Genomic DNA, 20679 nt, shown 5'->3' with positions numbered 1-20679 from the left:
TTGCCGCCCCCATCACACAACAAACCACCTCGATTGGGACCCGAGTGCAGCGGGTGACACCTCAGCACCACACTGGAGCAGTGTGACGGTTTTTTACAGTGGCTGGAATGCCAATCCTGCCACCAACCCCCGAGTTTTCCCTATAAGTTGGAGGACCTGCTTGCTATTCCTTACATATAATTACATTTGAACTTTTGTATGATTTTTTTAAACTATATACATGCTTTTAACATTGTTATGTGATGCAGTTTTTATAACGCTTATATGGAGACTTTCAAGGTAATACAGGTGGTCCAGACAGCCTGCTGTAGTGTTCTAGTGCATGTTCTCCTATAATGCAGCTTTTCTGTAATTATGTTTTTCCTTTTTTTTTCCATTATACTTTATTTTCTTTTTCATATTGAGGCATATTCTTGTATACATGCTAATAATTTAAGTCACATACAGATTTATCTACTATGTCATAAAACACTAAGCTCTGTGTGTGATTTTGGGCTATACAAAAATAAACTGTATTGTATTGTATTGTATTGTGTGTGCGTCCCGTCGCAGTGAGCAATCAGATTGGTCAGTTTGGCTTTGGTGTGATTGGTCAGTTTGGCTTTGGGCATTTCATGACTGATGTTGTGGGTATTTCATGATGTTGGGGCACAACGTGACTGACCTCATAGGAATTGGGGGCTACAATTACACTCTGTTGCTTTGGTGATGCGATCGAAAGAGAAAATGCAAGTGTGAGACATACAAGGAGAAATAAAGGTAAGCAAGCATGTGTCACTGCCAGTTATAGAAAATCAATTAGTGACAAGCAGGCTAAGAGTCGTCATAAAAGCAGACAGGAGGTGAGCAAGACGCCTCGAAATGATAGAGTCTGAGAAGCAAGCCTTATGGGAATTCGCTCGATGGAGGGAGTGCCAGTCAAGAGATGTTCAGACGCACGCAAATACTGGGGAAAGGCTCTGAAGCTACCTTTTGGCACTTTGATGACATCCATGGAAACAGTTGATACAATTCATCTAAAATGGCACCGCCCAAGGAAAACCAAAATGGCTTTGCGGAAAAACGTAAATAAATTAACGACTTTGAGAATATGCATGAAACTCTAAAATAAACACAAGTTTCAAAACACAAGATCATAAGAAACCATGCAGGACCATGTACAAAAATATTAAAATGTAACTGACCACATCACAGAGGACATGATCATGGGCAGAATCGAGCGGAGCGCAGAATAAGCCACAACTACATTAAAAGGTGGGGCCGTCTTAACAGCATCATAGGCCCCCACGCAAAGTAGTGCGCTGGGCACCCTGTTTAGAAAGCAAAACAGAAACATTGTGGGCTCCTATGCTCCTGGGGCCCCCAGCCAGTGCCCATTGTGCCCATACGTTAAGACAGCCCTGTTAAAAGGTTGTGGATTTTGGAACCAAATCTGACATTAAAACTGGGCATAAAGTTGTCTGAAGATGACTCCTAGGGACGGGGGAGGAACTGAACCCTTTTGAAAGAGCCGCCATGATGCCAACATAATGAGATTTTACCAGTTGTCAAGTTTACTGATGCTGTTTGCGGCTCTTACCATAAGAGGGGGCACTAAGCTAGGAATTGTCATAGCACTTGTTCACAATGTCCAGGAATGCCTTAGTTGTGCAACAAAAAAGCGCATGGAGCTCAGATACTGAAGACAGAGGATGATGAAGAGAGACTGGAGGAGGACTCTTCTGTCTGTCAAGCAGGTGGAAGCTGAAAGAAGCCTGTGAGGGAAAACTAAAGTGTCAGTGGGTCATTCCAAGTGTGGGGTCTGATGGAGAGCGTCCCACCCCTTCACCCACCATGCATGTTACAAGTCAAGTGCACTAAATACATACAGACAGATAGGAACAGTACGTGTTGCAGGTGTAACTTATTATTCCCGAAAGGGGGAATTTACCTGCTCCAGTAGCAACAAAATAGAACATAAAGTAATTGTGTAACACAATAAGAAAGAAAATCCTACCAATTAAAGGCTTATAAGTGTGAGACCACAAACTGTAGTCACTAATGCTGCATATTAGTTTATTGCTGATGTGGCTCCCCACTCACTATGTCAAGCGCTTTGCTTAGCGAGAAATATGCTATATACAGTAAATGTAAAGAATTTTTATTATTACTATTCAGCTTTGATGGCCTAAATAGCCTGATCTCATTTAGACTGTTGTAATGTTCTAATCTCTCTATATATAAAATCCAACGTTTGTCTGTCTGTCTGTCCACTTTTCACCAGAGGACTGCTTAACGGATTTAGATCGGGTTTTTTTCTACAATTTGCTTGAACATTCCGGTTGATTTTGTGACTTCTCTCATTGCGCTAAGTATCAGAGTTTGCTTGCGGTACTGATTTATTTGCGCAAATCCAAGGGAGAAAGGGTGGGGGGGCGGGGCCTCCTCACTCACGTCCCAACCTCAGGGCGTTCCTTACCTCCGCTTAGCTAGCGAATGAGAGAACTACTTCACGGATTTAGATTGGGCTTATTTCTATAATTTGCTTGAACAGTCCGGTTGATTTTGCGACTTCTCTCATTGCGCTAAGAATCGTAGTTCACTTGCAGGAGTGATATATTCACACGGATCTGAGACGGAGGCTGTGGGCCAAGGGGAGGAGGAAGCGTGATGTCAGGAGTAGGGAGCTGGGCAGGGCCCTCCTCGCTGTCCTGTTTCACTACTACGCTGTTGAAGCCGCGGGATACGGCTAGTACACGTACAATCTAACACCTGTCTGTCTGTATGTCTGTCCGTTTTTCACGAGACAATTACTTAACGGATTTAGATCGGGTTTTTTTTTTATCATTTGCTCGAACATTCTCTCATCACGCTAAGTATCATAGTTCACTTGAGGTACTGATTTATGTGCGCAAATCCAAGAGACACACATTGGGACGAGGGGACCCCCTCCCCTCGTCCCACTGTGTGTCTCCTGAGGCAGGACCTCAGGAGTGGGGAGTTGGGTGGAGCCCCCCTCACTCACGCGCCAGCCTCCATTTGAGTTGCTCTACCTATCGCCACGTGTTGGAGCGCACCTTGCCTCCATTTAGCTAGCGATACCTGTTTGTTCAGCAGACATTATCAACTGGAGATTGTTAAGAAGTAACGTTTGACGTTTTTGAGAGAGAGAGAGACATCACAGCTACGTGAGTTTTAGAGGGTAGCTGCTCATTGGCAGAGATATCACGGCCACATGCTCTTCTCCCCACGCAGGGGACCGTCAGAGCTGAACACCATCAGATACAGTGCCAGCGTTTCATGTTTGACCTTCTGCTTGGCCAGAGATACCTTGCAAACTTTTTACATTTTTAGCAAAGAGATCACACCTCCATTCTCGCCCCAATAGCAAAATTAAAAATACTGTATATCAAGAGGCCCTCAGATATGAAAGCTATCTATATAAATGATTTTTAAAGTTTGTCCTGTTTCACTACTACACAGGTGGAGCCGCAGGGGGAAAGCTAGTATTAAATAAACTACACAGTGAAAGACAAAAAGTTGTTGGGTTATAATGCTGGGAAGGTACGTGACTGTAAAGACAAATCTTAACAATGTGATGCGTTGCTTTGTGAAATTCTTTACTGTCCATCTTACAAGGTGCCATCAGCAGTGCATGACATGAAAGAGTAACACACAAACAAAGACAATAAAAGACAAAAGGGGGGCCAAAGTGCTTAAAGTTAGTCGTTCCCATCCTGACCATAGCAATTACAGTAAATCACAGCCAAACAAATCAAATGCTTACCTGATATCCACAGCTGTAGACAACAAACAGATTTTGCAATAAACCCCACCACTCAACTCGGTTTAACTGCCTTCATTTGCTTTATAGAGGAAAGCGTCCCTTAGCAACCCTGACATTTTTTTCCAGACGACCAGAAAGTGCAAAGTCAGTTTTGTTTCTATGGCTGCAACTTTAAAAGAATTACGACGGGGTAATGATGAATACGGCCCACTTAATTACTTTTTTTTTTTTTTTCGTGAGCAACAACGCAGTTCCTGTGAGACATTCATCATCTGGTCACTGCAGCCCATTTGGTCAGGGCCTAGTGATTCATTTATTTTGTTGAATTTACAGATGCACCCCTTACAGCTGCTTTCTCCAACTAGGATTGATGCTAAAAGTGACCAGTGCTTACTGGAAAATTGAAAGTTAGAATTCCAAATAATTAGATGTAGTAGAAAATCTGAATGAATCTTCATTTTACATTTCATTTCTATTAGTGAACACCTCGTATAACAAAGGCATAGCAGAACGACATCCTCTGAATGAGCCGTAACAGGAAGTGCCTACTTTCTTATTTTTCAACATTCTCTTCGACCAGGTATAGCCAACCAATCAGCATTCACCATAGGATTAATTGACAGACCTGCAGACCAATTGTGAGGAGTGGAAGTGTTGAAAAGGACACAATTGTTAAACAGACAGACATTGTCTAACCTGCTTAGTCCTGAACAGGGTAATAGTGGGGGTCTGCTGCAGCCCATCCCAGCTAGAATAGGGTGCAAGGCAGGAACAAACCCTGGACGGGGCACCGGTCAATCACAGGACAAACACACCCACACACTGGGGCTAGTTTAAGACCACCAATCCACCTACCTTGCATGTCCTTGGAGACACAGGGAGAGCAAGCAAACTCCACGCAGGATGCGAACCCAGATCTCCTTACTGCAAGGCAGCTGCACTTCCACTGCACTACCCTATTGTTAAACATTTCTGTATTATTCCTGTATGAAGTGATTCCCACGCTAGATCAAGCAGACCTTTACGATGGCAGTCAATAACAAATAAGAAACTGCACCCCACCAGCAATAATGCTTAATAAGGCTTAATGTATAATGTTCTTGTTTTCACTTAAAAAGCGGTGTAAGAAAAAATCACAAAAAGAGGTGAAGGTTTGGGGCACCGTAGTGAACCCCGTATAACTGGCAAACTGAAAAACAGAATAGAAAATAATGAATTATCTTTTCAGACATGAGTCTTCATTCGACTCGCCTCCAAGATGCCGGTTTTCACTCTGGAGGACAGGAAAGGGCGGGTTTAGGTGTTCAGGAACTGGAAGTAACATCATTGGTGCTGTGACTGTCAATCAGTGCTTTCTGCAGAGGGAGGAAGAGAAAAGGCATTGGGCAACAGCGCCAACCCCTGGTTGGGAATGTAATTACATTTATAAGAGCCTTGAAGTCGTCTAACAAGTAACTGACCTTTATTGAATAATATGAACTGGTGATTATGAGTGGCCTAGCCAGAGAAAAATATAAAACCTCTTACAGTTTGCATTAAAATCCAGACATCCTAGGCAAACCTTATATTCTGTCCGAGCGTCTCAGTTCTACCCATAGAATAACAAATAAATCCTTATTTGTATGATATTTCGAATTACTGAGTCTGTTGTTTAATTTCTCCAACAGAATCCATAGTGTTAATGAGTGTACCATCATGCCGCTCCGGGTTTCAAGTCAAAGTTATTTCTTCACAATTTGCCACACAAAATTGTGTTCTAAAGATAAGCATTTTTTGTAAATTAAAATATATATATATATATCTTGCCCTAATTGGAGCTTTACAATGGAGACTATGGGGCACAAAATACCACCGGAAATCAAGAAGCCTAAAAATTACAGGCCTTCCGTGTTTCCGAAAAGGGATCTGGAAATCGTCATTTTTTGCACATTCTGGGTACTATGTTTCTCGTGGTAAGGATACGTTTTCTGTTCGCTTGTGTGAGATAGATAAATAGCGTAGTTGGCAGGATTAGATAGATAAATAGCGTAGTTGGCAGGATTAGATAGATAGGTAGATAGAAAATTCAAAAACAAGAGCATTTCTGACTTGGCAGTCCCAGTCCGGGTGAGGTGTATTGCTGCCAGTCACGTTTCTTGACACACTTTCAATGAATGATTCGTTGGCTGAAAGTCCTCAGTGTTGATGCGCCACGGGGAGGATGTGCAGCATTGTTCATAATGGCCCTCAGTTTTGTTTTAATTCTCTCCTTGGATTGGGGAGTTCCTACTCCAAAGGGCTCCACCCTCACCCTGAAGTCCTTCGGAGCTGCAGCGTCATATCACAGGATGTACTCCCAGGGATCAGATAAAAGGAGCTGCCTGTCTCATATCAATGAGCTAGAGTCGGGAGGAAGGTGGACAACACTTACGAGGAGGAGTGGAAGAAGCTGTGACAGCGAGAAGGAAGGCAAAAGTGCTTTATTGTGCTATATTGTGCGTAACTGTACTTGTGGCTGTGGTGGGAAACGCTTGGGGAAGAGTTTCCCACAATAAAAGACCTTTTAAACTGGTGTCTGGGCCTGTTTGTGTTAGGTTTTTGGGGAGCTGAAGCACTCCCGGGTGCTCACAAGTTACACAAACAAAGATAATACAGTTTGGTCAACAAACCCCAAAGCTTAAAGCACATGACAACTTCCAAGCCAAACCAAAACAAAAACATTAGTCTGTGTCTCCAAAAGCCCGGTGTCACACACGTGCGCATGGGAGGCAGCTAAAGGGCTCAAATGAAGGTAATTCCACGCCAGACCAGGGGGTGGCAGGGTGCACTGATCCTTTCTCTTTTTCATCTGCAGACCGACCACGGGAAATTCCACCTGGGTTCGACGACAACACTTCCGGTTATGGGCCTGATGACCTCACTTCCGGTTCCAAACCTGATTGCATCACTTCCCCTACCTGTCTTTAAAGCCGCCATGTTTGCCTGTCTGTTTGTTCTTGTTTTGGACCAAAGTCTGTACAATACTGACCCACAGCCTTCATTTACGGCAGCCTATTTCCAGTATAGGGGCAGCTGCCCCCAAACCTTTTTAGTGTTCTTTTGAGTTTTTTCACAGCGGGAATTTGATGTCAGGACCATGGAAGCAGTTCTGATAAATAAAGGTAACTCACTCCAGAGTTTTGGAGCAGCCACTAAAAAAGCTGAAGGCGAGAATGTGGCACTGAAAAGAGAAATTGAGAAGATGATCAACAGAAAGTGCACTGGAGGGAGACTACTGGAGTCCATTACACCTGCTCACGAGGTGGTCTAAGTAAGTACGTAACTTTGTTACCTTCTCCGACTCCAAGAGGCCCACTGCAGCCGCCCTTAGTCGTAGTCTGCCAGAACGCAGCTCTGGGACACCCTGTCAACCTTAAAATCAGGCTCATTACCATGAATTCATGATAACAGTGAGCAAAGAGGGAGCCGGGCACCAATGAGAGGAGTGACGCATCACAAGGGACACACGGAAGCGACAAGGAGAACCTGTGAATAGAAGCAAGGAAACAACGAGGATTAACGGAGATGATGGTAGAGAAGTGATGTCCGTCTTCACAACATTATGCATCACTGGCTTCTTTCACACATTTTAACGTGTCGGCTGGCCCACCGGCTCTGCACAGCTCATTTGAAGGCTCTGTGCTTCTGAAATGACAGCACATGATGAAGCCAGAAGTGAATAACTGAAGGCAACAGCATCTTCGATGAGGAGTGAGCCTGTAAATGACATCCTGTCAGAGCCATTTTGCTGTCAATTTGGAAATCCCCTGGTGGATGTAACGAGTGACCTTTTAGTGCTGGTCTGCCCAACTGATTAATGTGGAGTCGGAGGACTTTCATGGGCCGGTGCTGCACACATCATAAATCCAGACTGGCACTCTCACAATCGCAAATGAAATTCAACCAGCGACGTTATCACTCCCCTTGATCAGTGCCTCTTCAGGATGTGCCCAGTGCCGACCCTCATTATGAATGATTTGATATTCCTACTGTGGAGGACAGCTGGAGCACTTGCCTGGCCAGGACGCTTCCACAATGGATTCCATGGGAATTGGAGTTTCATACAGCCCTGCTGGGTTCCGTGGGCGCCACCAGGGGGTGCTGCAGCAGCTGCTGAGCCCTTATGGGCAGCTCCTCCACCACACCCAGAAGTGCGTCAACGAGCACCTGGAGCACTTCCGGGTGCCTTATAAAAGGAGCCAGCAGCCACTACTCCGGGAGCCAGAGTCGGGAAGGAGAAGACAAAGCTTGTGAGGAGGAGTGGAGGAGAAAAGAGAGAGAAAGAAGATGAGATTTGTGTGGTGCTGCGCTTCTGAACTGTGCTGTGCTTGTGGGAAACGGGGGAAGGCGTTTCCCACGACGGAAGAAAAGAAGAATAAAAGCCGTGTGTGCCTTGAACTTGTGTCCTGCGTCTGTCTGTGTCGGGTCTGGGTGGTGGTGCGCCCTTGGCGGGCCACACTACGTAGAGTCAGTGCATTCAGAAAGTCCGCAGACCCCTTCACGTTTTCCACATTTTGTTTTGTTGCAGCCTTGTGCTAAAGCCATTTCAGTTTATTTATTCTCCTTCGTTAAGCAACATTCCATACCCGAGAACGACAAAGTAAAAACGGGATTTTAGTTAGTTTGGCAATTGAATTAAAAAAAAACAAACAAAAAAAAGTGACATTAACACAAGTCACTTGGTACTCATCGAAGCCCCTTCGGCAGCCCTTCCAGCCCTGGAGTTGTCTTAGGTTTGACACAACAAGTTTCACACACCTGGATTGAAGGATTTTCTGCCATTTGTCTCTGCAGTGAGGAGTCCGAGTGTCTGGGCTTGCGAGGATCCCAATAAAAAACAACATCCAGGCCTTTAATGACCTTTTGGGCGCAGCCATCAGCAGTGTGTCTGTCTGCAGAGAGAGTGTCGACCTCGTCATTGAGAGGTTTACTTACCTCGGCAGTGACAGTCATGTCTCTGGTGACTCTTCCTATGAAGTCAGTAGATGGATTGGGAGAGCATGGTGGGTCATGAGGTCATTGGAAAAGGGTGTGTGGCGCTCCCGATATCTATACAAAAGGACAAAGGTCCAAGTCTTTAGAGTCCTGGTGCTTCCTGTTTGTGAGACATGGATGCTATCCAGTGACCTGAGATGAAGACTGGATTCCTTTGGTATTGTGTCTCTTCAGAGGGTCTTTGGGTACCACTGGTTTGAGTCCCAAATGAGGCACATGACCTGCATTGTGAGGGAGCATCAGTTACAGCACTAAGGCCATGTGGCGCGATTCCACGAGGGCGATCTGGCTAGCAGGACCATCATTGTTGGGGACCTGAGTATCTGGACATGGCCAAGGTGATGCCCACGTAACACCTGGCCAGAGCAGATTTCCAGGTGGTGGGACAGGACCGCATGTCTGCCTGGGGGGTTGGCAATCGCTGTATCAGTGCATGCCCCCCAACATGAACCTAAAGTGTCTCTGCAGATCCTCTCAAGCTCTATCAGGTTGGATGGAGACCATCAGTGGACAGCTGTGTTCAGGTCAATTGTCACCACTCATGAACATTCCCAGAGTTTTCCTTTAAACCACTGTGGCCTAGTCTGGTGTCCATAGTTCCCTGAAGTAGGTTTTCATTAAGGACATCTCATTCAGCTTTCCCTCAACTCTGTCTAGTCTGACTGTCCCTGCTTCTGAAGAACAACACCGCAGCATGAGGCTGCCACCATCACCTCCACACTTCAGCACTGGACTCTCATTATGCCAGCGATGAGCGGGTGCTGGACTCCTCCAGATTAGAACATTAGAACAATCGAGATGAGAACAAGCCATTCAGCCCAATAAACCTCCCCAGTCCTATCCACTATTTCTTCGATAAAAACATCAAGTCGAGTTTTGAAAGTCTCTAACGTCTTACTGTCTACCACACTACTTGGTCTCTTATTCCAAGTTTCTATCATTCTTTGTATAAAGAAACTCTTGCTAATGTTTACCCTTCACACTGTGAACTGTGTCCCCATGCTCTTGATTTTAAAGTCACCGTCTCGATCCTCTGGACTAATTTCCTTCATCATTTTTAACACTTCAATCAGGTCTCCTCTTCATCTCTGTAAAGGCTCAGCTTTTTTAATCTTTCCTCATAACTCATCCCCTGTAGCCCTGAACCAGCCTAGTCGCTCTTCTCTGGACCTTTTCTTGTGCTGCTATGTCCTTTTTGTAGTCTGGAGACCAGAACTGCACCCAGTACTCCAGATGAGGCCTCACCAGTGTGTTATAAAGCCTGTGCGTCACCTCCTGTGACTTGTACTCCACACATCAAGGCGCTCTATAACCTGGCATTCTGTTAGCCTTCTTAATGGCTTCTGAACACTTGTCAGGAAGTCGATATCTTAGAGTCCACTATGATTCCTAAATGCTTCTAATAAGGTGGACTCTCGATTTTCCGACTGCCCATTGTGTATTCAAACCTCACATTTTTACTTCTTTTGTGTAATTCTTTACATTTACTGACATTAAATTTCATCTGCCACAAATCTGCCCAAGCCTGTCTGCCATCCAAGTCCTACTGTGATGATTTAATGGATTCCAAATTATCTGCCAATCCACCTATCTTGGTATCATCTGCACACTTAACCAGCTTGTCACTTATATATATTGTGAAGAGGGAGGCTGAACGCACCCCTAGAAGACATGGTCGCTCCTCTGAAACCCCCTATTAAACGGCAATACAATGGGAAACAAATACAGTTTCTTACCTCCTTTTTGCTCGACTAGCTGCTGCTTCCATGCTGCGTGATCTGCTTCTCGTGTGGCGCTTCTAACATTTAAAAGCCTGAACAGCAGCTGTCCTTTTGTCTTATTTCCTTGTGTCTCTCTTCTCCCCAAGACATCTTCTGCTTTATTCTTTATGCTTTATTATGCTGTTTACGAATAAAGTTTATGTTTCTTGAAAACCCTGAATGAATCTGTGCAATTGTGTAACCCAAGCGTGACAAGTGGTACCAGGAGTGGGGTGCAGCGGCCCCAGCAGTGCCCCCTGCTGGTTACCACTCTTAACGTCGGCCAGTTCTGATGAGGTTCCTCTCACCATCACCCTTCCTGTGTCTGAGCCGATTCTGCACCCATCTACACCCCACACTCTGAACTCCCACTTCTTTTAAATTGATGCCCACCCTGTCATGTGGCACCTTATCAAATGCTTTCTGAAAGTCCAGATCAATAATCTCATCTGCTCCACTCTGCTCATATCCTTTTGTTTCTCAGTCAGTCATCGTCCAGCCCCCTATATCCTAACTACAGGGTCATGGGGGTCTGCTGGAGCCAACCCCAGCCAGCACAGGGCGCAAGGCAGGAACAAATCCTGGGCAGGGCGTCAGCCCACCGCAGTCCTTTTGTTTCTTCCTCAAAGAATTCCAGCATGTTAGTAAAACATGACCTCCCTCTTCTGTCCCCAAGCTGACTGTTCCTAATATCTCCTGTCCTTGCCAGGTGTTGCTCAATCTGATCCTGATCTTATCAGATGTGATAACTTAGAGCTGAGTTTTGCTTTCATCAGACCAGAGAAGTCTCAGAGGAAAACTGCAAGTGGGCTGCCATGTGTCTTTTATCAAGGAGAGGTCTTTCGACTGGCCACTCCACCATAATGCCCGGATTAGCCGAGTGCTGCAGTGTTGCTTGTCCTTCTGGAAGTTTCTCCCGTCTCCACACAGGTTATCTGGAGCTCGCCTCGGGTTGCTGCCAGAATGCTTTCCTAGCCTTCTTTCTTCAGATCTGCGCCATCCCTAAGCTCTGCCAGCAGCTCCTTCAGCCTCATGGTTGGTTCTTGTTCACCTGTGGACTTTCTACAGACAGCTGTGTGACCTTACTAACTGGTCCAATAAACTGGATTGACCCCAGGTGGACTCCAAACGTCTCAGTGGTGGTCCATAGAATGGAGTGCAGCTGAGACAAACTTCACTTGTCATAGCAAAGGGACTTGTGGGATATTTCATTCTTGTACTTTTAATAGATTTGCAAACGTTTTCTAAACTCATCTTTTCACTTTGTCATTCCGGGGTCTTGAGTGTTGCTCAACGAGGGGAAAAAAATGTAATAATTTTAGCACAAGGGGGCAACATAACAAGATGTGAAAAAAGTGAAGGGGTCTGCATACTCTGTGAAGGCGCTATATTTTTGAATGCACCCAGCCTTACAACTTTATGTTTGTTTCCCCATTTTGGAAGCATCACACACACACACACACTCTCTACAAGACCCCTTTTTGTTTCTTTAAATTCCTCTATTTGGACTTCATGGAGTAGGCGTCCAATGAAGACAATGGCTGGAGAAGGTGAAGTCACGTTTGACTGCAGGCGGCCATTTCCCTTGAACTCCTGCAGATGCCCTCAAACAGCTTCTCAGATCCGCCTGCCCGCATTCACACGGGGGTGAGAGCCCCCCTCCCCGTTTTTCGGCAATTGCTTACACCCCTGTTATTGTAAAGTGAGAGCTGGGGGTCTTTCACTTCCACGACAACAATAGCCTTTGTCTTGAGCTTCCCACCACTGCTCAAAAGAGTTTGAACGGGAGGGGAGTTGGAGGGGGGCCTGGGGGGCTTGCTTTTCCATAGTAACAATTATAAAACGAGCTGGGACCATGAAGAGGAGTGACGAGCCGAGGAGCTTCATCCATGTGGGGAAAGCTGGGGGGCAAAAAACACACTGAAAAAAAAGTCAGAAGAAGACCTATGGGACTGGCCAAGCAGGGAGACGACGGTGCAGCAGCAGCGCAGAGCAGACCGGCGCTCGGGAGACCACCGCAACTTCTGTGAGCGCGCGGCAGCGGCGACGATGAACTCCGACACTCCGTACGACGACACCGCGTCCACCCTGGTGTTAGAAAACATCAAAAACAAACTCATCCACGCGTTCAGGGGGTCGGCAGAGCAGGTGTCCACGACGTGCGACAGTGGCCACCCGGCAAGCCTCGTCACCAAGGACCTGCGAGCCAACGAGGAGCTGAGGAGAGCGAAAATAGACGGGGCGATAACATGGCTAAGGAGCGAGCTGGTAAGGGGAGCGGCAGCGGGGCTAGGGGCCTGCGGCTGGGGGTCCTGCCTACTGGGAGATTTAGAAGGACTGGCCCATGTGAAGCCGCGGCGATCCGCCGAAAGGTGTCAGCCGTGTGCGCCTCTCGCGTGGAGGACATACTGAAGATTGAGTGTCGTGTCTGCCTGTCAGTTTAACTAGCAATCATATAGCGCCTTTCACATCAACCTGTCTTATCTACTGCCTGTCATCTGTTACTCTTAAATAGCGCCATCTGGATGTTAGTAAGTCCTCCAATTTGCAAGGAAAACTTAGGGGTAGCAGGATTGGCACTCCAGCCACTGTAAAAACCTCCTGCTGTTCAGTGTGGTGCTGAGGTGTCACCCCCAGCACTCGGGTCCCAATCCAAGTGGTATGGCGTGTGGCGAGTGAGGCAATCAGCGCTATCAGCGCATGCTCCCAGCCTATGTTCGCGTCGTTCATTAGCTACCTATGATATAGCGCCTTTCAGATATTTATTCTATACAGCGCCTTATCCATCCCTCCACTTTCTCCTAGCAAGCACAGGGTTCAGGGCTTATCTATCTGTTATATAGCGCCTTCAGTAGATCGCTGTCTCGTATCATTTGAACAATTTTCTAATGTTGTGATATTTTAACTAATTACGTGGTGCTTTTCACATCCATCTCTCAGTCAACCTGTCCATCTAGCATGTATATGTAGTGGCGTTTATTACTTACAGTGTCTACTGGAACTGTCTTACACACATTTATTTCATGGGAAAGGCGCTATATAAATATCATGTATGTATGTATTATTATACAGTGCCTTTTCCCTGTCAAGTGTATATAATGGCTTTCATTATCTATCTATCTATCTATCTATCTATTATATGGTACCTTTCAGATTGCTAAATATATTGTATACATTTTATTTTCATTGTGTCTGAAGTTTTAGGCTCTGTGGCACCCTCTTGTGGTTACACTATCTATCTATTTATTTATTATACTGTTCCTTTCATATCTATCTATGTATGTATGTATGTATCTATCTATTATATAGTGCCTTCCATCTGCCCCTTTCGCATAGTGACTTTTTCTATTTATCAGGTGTGTGTCTGTGTGTGTTGCCTTTCATACTAGTTTATCAAGCATCTATAGCAGCGTTAATGATTTATTTAGCTATCTAGCTATCATATAGCACCTTGCACATCTCTCTACATACTGTATCTTTCACTGTATCTCTCATTTATTCATTTTAGGTAGTACCTTTCCTATCTGTCAACCACATAGTGCCTCTCATATATAGTATGTCTTTTCATATGTATCTGTTTATCTCATGTAGTGCCTTTCATCAGTCTCTTTTCTTTCATCAGTCTCATTTTTCTATTTATCAGGTGTGTATACAGTATGCATTTTCTACCTTTCTATAGTTATTTTCATATTTACTAATCTATATGTTAAGTATATTTAGTAATACACTATCTGTTTCTTTAACTATCTGCTTATCTACCAAGGTATTACGTAGCACCTTTCGCATTTCTCTAGCTATCTTACATAGTGCTTTACATTCATTTCTTTCTTTCTTTCTTTCTTTTTATCATGTAGTGCCTTAAAACTTTTATATACTGTCTTTCACAACTATATATAATTATATAGTGACTTTCACATCCACCTATCATATAGTACTTTTAATATCTATCTGTCTATCTATCTATCTAATCCTGCCAACTACACTAAAATGTCTATCTATCTCTCTATCTATATCAGGCATATATATACTGTATAGTATATATATATATATATATATATATAGTGTCTGTCATTATGTATTTATAATGGCGCAGCTTTGACATCTCTCATGCTGCACTTTTTATGTCTCTCTTTTTTCCCCATCTATCTATTGTCTCCATCTTTCATATAGTGCCTTTCACATCGCTCTTTCTAATGTGTTACCGATTTCTCTCGGCACATCTACTTTCTGTGTTGGTTGTTCCCTTTTGGCCCCGGTGCTCCTCTTGAACCCTTAAACTCTGCACAGTCCAAAGGCTCTTCAGCCATACGAATACACCAGTGCACGTTGTTTTCAAATGTAGAATGCGTGGCCATCATAACCCTTAAAATTCAACGATACGTGTCACTTGAGTGGAGGGCCTTCATGGTCCGTAGCGGTGAACAGCGTACCGTGCAGGGGTCGCACTGCGGGACTGAAGTGAATGTGGTGACAGTTTAACTCGAGAGCATAAGGGGGAAATGCCATGGAGACAAAAACAGGACGCTCAGTATTAGTACTGCTTATCATCACCATCTCAGATCAACCCTGAATTGAATTAAGATAGCTTAAGAATGCTGGTAACATTTTCTGTTATGAATAATTGTCATTGTAAATTATTTTTAGCCAATTAAAACAATACATATATACTGTATACATTTTCATATCTATAAATAGGCATCTGTTTCACCCAGTCTAGCCAGAGAATTATCATTCTTATGCTCAATTTTAGTTACATTTTTGCACTTAATAGTATTTTTTGCTAGCACAATCCATTGAGAGGTGGTGGTCAGCAGTCACTTTCACCCTGGCCTTTGGTCGCCTCTCTTACCTCGACAGAGCCACTCAGATGTTCCCCAAGTGCTTGTGTAGAACCCTAAATGCATGCGCCCGTCCTTACATACGTACACACCTTTATATTCTTCTTCCTCATTTACTTGAAATCGCTTCCCAGCTGGTCCCCATGTCTCCATGACTGCTGCCTGCCCAGCCCAAGGCTCAGCACCCTCAGGTCATCTGCCACCATGTCTCTCCAGTTGAGCCTCTTTTTCATCCCACTGACAGCCACCATGTTTTCTACTGAGGTCATCCTTCCTATTGAATAGGTCCTGTGTCCAGACCACCTTAATCTACTTTCCATGACTTTCTCCTGACATTCTGCGGACTTTCTAATGTCATATTTTTGCTTATTTCACTAGCTGGAGATGCGCTCCCAGGATCGGCAGCTGGCTAAAACTTTGTTGGACATCAACACAGAAATCCAGAGACTAAGAAGAGAAAGCGAAGCAGCAGCACCAGACAGGAATTTCAATGGCACACCGGCTCTGCAAAACACAGGCCCTAAAAAGGAAACATTGTGAGCGTGAAAGACTAGCAGAGAAAATCCCACTGCTGCCACCACGTCCTCTGCTTCTGAATGCTTTTATGTTTCATTCAGGTGGACGACTAAAGGAGAACAAAATGGAAACAAATTTGTGAAAATTAGCAATAAAAGTGAGGTTCTTTTTTTTTCTAAATGATCAAACAATTCATTATTTTGGACTTTTCTGATATCAGGAAAATGATACAGGAATTACGTATTGAGCAGCCAATGAGGGAAACAATAAAATAAAAACACTGTGTACGTATAAAGGAATTTCCTCTATTAATCGTATTTTTCATTTCAGCTTCCATAGCCGGTCACGGTGCAGTGACCCTCCACCCTCGCCACATTGGCATTCAGCTTATGTGGGTTGAAAGCATCTGGCATGGGGGGCCATAGCAGGTGCCTTAGGGTTAATCCGATCTCAGCTGAAGTACGTGACGCACAAAACACAGAAACTGGAAGGTACAAAGATGGTAAAAAAAAAAAGAAAGTCCAAATGGCGTGGAGCTGTGAGAATGGCGTCACCCACGTCCACACCCGGCCCAGAGATCCAGCCCCGCCCCATTTGAAGGGCTATGCCGTGCTTCTGCTCCAACGTGCAGCCTGCTGAGAAAGTGCTTTGAAATAACTGTGAAAACGATCAGGTGTTATGATACGTTGACGTCCTGTAGGAAAGACGGAGGGAAAAAAATAAGTTGAGTCAAAAAGTTCCATTAGGCCAGGTTTATACTTCACGCGACGCAATGCGACGCCTGCTCCAGCGGACGCTCCTGCTACGCAAGCGTGGTACTGTTTATACTCGCGTGCGTACTTTACGTAAATCTGGAGGAATCCAGCAGGTGGCAGTGCGAGATATCATCACGGTGAGAATGGGTTCGACTTCGCTGTGTTGTGAATTGCCTGGAACGGCCATTAAATTCCGATGACACCTTACCGCAATATCTCTGAAAAGGATGTTTAATGATTAAATCCATCAATCCAGGGATGTGCCCATTCCAGCTGGCATCGGGCACAAGGCAGAAACAATCCCTAGACGGGGCATCAGCTCATCGCAAGGTGAATACAAGCACACACACACACACTGGCGTCATTTTAGTGTCACCAAATCTGCATGTCTTTGGAAGGAAACTGGAGCTCACTGTGGAAACCCAGCAGGAAAACATGGAAACTCCAGACAGGGAATACCAGCGACGTGACTCCCTGCGAGACAGCAGTGCTACTGCTCTGCCACCATGTGTGTAATTATTAACAGTATTCATTATTTAAACGGAATTAACAATTTATCTGTAAAATGTGACATACATACTTTAATGCACTGATATCAAGTAGAAATCTAAGGATTCTAAATGTGCAGACAGCTGGAATATCATACATGTGCCGTGTTCTGCATGGCGATCTGTTGCTGTTTGCCGCTCCTGTCCACTCAGGAGGAAGCCCTAGTAAAAAAAAGATGGCACAGATGATGATACGGGAGACTTTTAAAATGTATCGTGTCGTGTCGTTACGATCGGGAATATGCGACGCTTGAATGTAAAAGCACCAGGAATGCATCTATATGTCAGCATTTTGCTTCACCACATCGAACCATTCATCAAACATCGAAGCGCGCACATCGATCCTGTAGGATCTGCATAGCAGCTTTCTGTCACATGTGGATAGTAAACCGAGACTCTGACGTCACATTCCGACTTTTAGCACACTGCGCCCCAACTTTTTGCTGGTACTGCAACTCGCTCACGCGTCGTATTAATTTCTGAGGACCTGCTCAGAGGACGCGTCAAATGAAGGCCTGGCAGCCATGATGCGTGTGCGCGCGCGTTCTGAGCCGGAAGTATGAACGGGACCTAAAAATTCACCTGTAGGCCTCTGGCTCTGCTCCATTGACAAGGCAGCCAAGTGGTGCACATCCGGTAGGATTTAGCCGTCTTTGCATTACATATCCGTCGTGTTACGCGATACACTGAGTCACGTACGCCTTTCTCCACATGTCACTGTTCTTGTAAAACATCCTTAGGCTGCGGTTAAGGGTTAGGGTGGAGGTTCCTCTTACTTGGGAGTAATGACGACTATCGAGTAGTCATGGAGTGGGCATATCGTCTAGTAGGAGTATCGTGTACTGCTCGGAGTTTTCGCTTTGCAGGTTAGCAGAGCCCTACAGTTTTACGCGTTCTCGAAATGTTACAGTAATGCCCTACAAAGTCGAAGCTCGAAGTTGGACAATTCACGTAGTGATAATTTAGAAAATTCGCCAATGCTTTTTAAATGGACATTTTCTTACATTTGAGAAATGGTAACAGTGTGAGTTCCTTGAACGTTGACCATTCCCTACAATATTATGAACCATAAGCATAACATACGACTGTGCAATCAGTCGATTCATGCAGACATAAAGACAGACAGATTTGAAAGACACAACAGCAGGAGCCTTACAGTGAGTTTAATATCCAGCATACCCAAGCTACACAATGGCACACACTCGGGTACTTGTCAAGCAACATGAAAGCCGAAGAAAGCCTCAGCCCATAGAAACTGGTAGTGTGTGCTGCTAAAAGGAACCCCCATTCCAAATATCCTATTAGAATATCACCAAGTTAACCAAGGGGGTCTTTATAGGCATAGGATCAGACATGGCTTAGTGAATGCTAAGGCAGACCATAATCAAGATTGGCACAACTCAGATTTGGAGGTAAACGTTACAGGAATAAACTGCTCAAATAAATTAAAGGAATTAAATGGACCTGTCAATTCTGGTATTCTATGGCAAATGCCAAACGAGCTCCACGGTGCCCACTAGAGGACAGAGTCGGGCCCTCAGGCTACCCTCATGAAGTCTGTTTCTGATTGTTTGGTCGGAGACATTCACACCAGTGGCCGGTCTGCCTGTTGGAGATCATTTTGTTGGCTCTGCCAGTGCTCATCCGGTTACTCCGGTGGGTCCTGCTGATGGGTTATGGACCTTCTACGAGGGGCCCTGTCCAGCTCTCCTAGAGGAACTGCCTGCCTGTCTCCTGGAATCTCCTCCATGCCCTTGAGTCTGTGCTGGGAAACACAGCAAACCTTCTGGCAATGCCACGTATAAAGAAGAAGTTGGACTACCTGTGCCAGATCTGTAGTATCCAGGTATGGCCTCATGCTACCAGTAGTGACACTGACCGTAGCCAAATGCAAAACGAGTGACAAAACAGATGAGCAGGGAGAAATGTCAGTGGCCTCCCACCAGCTGTTAACCCATTCATTCCTGTTTTGGGGGTTGTCTCATTGTTGAAATGCAGCTGAAACTGACGAACAAGCCCCTCTGCTACTTCACTGAGCAGATCAATAGCCCAGAAGTGTCATGGACTTGACACTGTACTTGGATTCAAAAGGGTTCCTTTCATTTTTTTAGGCAGTATATCTACCTGTTTACATGTTTCAGCACAGCCCTTCTGACAAATTTTGACAGGCGGGCATTTCAAGTTCTCATATGCAGATGTACAACACGTGGCTTTCATCATTCATGAGGGGAAGATTAGATTTTTGAGAAAATGTGGGACCGCACACATATCAATCTGCCTATGCCTGTGAAAGTCTTCACCCCTCAGAACTTCTCCCAGTTTCTTGTTATGCAACATTGGATCCCAGTGGGTTTCAGTTGGCTTTTTTGACATTTTGATCAACTAAAAAAAAAGTCTTTCTAATGTCAAAGTGAACAGAGATCTTTTCAAAGTGGTCTAACTCAATGGCCAAAGTAACTGCTCGCCTAAGTATTCACCCCCTTTGAGATGACACCCCTCATGCTGCCCATTGGTGTTAGAAGTTCCATAATTAGTTCAGTCCATCCATTTCAATTGATTGTACCTGGAAGGTCCAACTTGTGGCAAGTCAGAATGACGGCCTGAAGACACGACAAGCAACTCTGTCACTGACTATCCAGTCAAATCTGCCACCAAAAACTGAACAAGACGAGTGAGGGAGGCCACTCAAGGAGCTTTCTTGCCATAGGAACTTTTTCTGGGCTCTGTTTAACCGGGGTTGGAAGTTGGAAACAAAGAGCTCTCGTCCTCCCTGCGGTGGGAGAAAAGCCTCTGAGAAACCTGAAGGAGTTGCAAGTAACAGTGACTAAGACTGGAGTGGCAACAACCATGCCCGGGTGCTTCAGCAGTCACAGCTTTATGCGGTAATATCCACTTGCAGAGCCACAGCACCATACATCACCGCAGCTGTAGAGCCGGAAGTGACGTCACCGCCATTTCAGGACTGACTTATCTAAATCGACCAATTTAGATGGTGTAGGATACGTATTGCCGTTTTCTTCACATACATGTTTAATATTATTAGATTGGCTTAAATGTTCATTCTAAATTGGTTTAGAACAATATTGCACTGTAAATTTAAAAAAATGTAATAACTTTTATTATTAACGTTTTACTAAACTCTAACGTGGTGTAAACATTGTAATTATCTCTTATATATATTTCTCTTCTGGTTCGTCCTGCTTCCTCACCTCTGAAGTGAAAGGTCACGCGGTCAGGCTAGATATCGGGCGGTGACGTGACACCAATGGGGTCATGAGAGAGGAGTGGGGAACGTGGTGGTCCGAAGAAGGAATAGGAATCGTGAAAAGCAGCGTGGGGGTCTATGGGAGGCTGCAGGCAGCGTGGGGAAGGGTTTGGAAGAGGAGGAATAGGACTTGAGAAATGCCGTGTGGGCTGCGTGTGGGGGGACCGGGTTTGAAGAGGAAGCAGGATGAACCAGAAGAGACTCAATCTCCCTTTTAA

General features: G+C 44.9%; 1 protein-coding gene across 1 annotated transcript; it reads left to right on the top strand.

Annotated features, from left to right (window-relative positions):
* The first annotated feature begins 12376 nt into the window (after positions 1 to 12376).
* si:ch211-153f2.3 (alanine and arginine-rich domain-containing protein) lies at positions 12377 to 15976 on the top strand. Its single transcript, XM_039738925.1, has 2 exons — positions 12377 to 12807; positions 15756 to 15976. Exons 1-2 carry the CDS (start codon positions 12589 to 12591, stop codon positions 15915 to 15917), a joined length of 381 nt encoding a protein of 126 aa, XP_039594859.1. The 5' UTR covers positions 12377 to 12588; the 3' UTR covers positions 15918 to 15976.
* Positions 15977 to 20679: the final 4703 nt, after the last annotated feature.

Source organism: Polypterus senegalus, chromosome 16 (genome assembly GCF_016835505.1).
Source record: "Polypterus senegalus isolate Bchr_013 chromosome 16, ASM1683550v1, whole genome shotgun sequence".
NCBI classification, from domain to species: domain Eukaryota; kingdom Metazoa; phylum Chordata; class Cladistia; order Polypteriformes; family Polypteridae; genus Polypterus; species Polypterus senegalus.
This window is presented reverse-complemented; position numbering and strand designations above follow the sequence as displayed.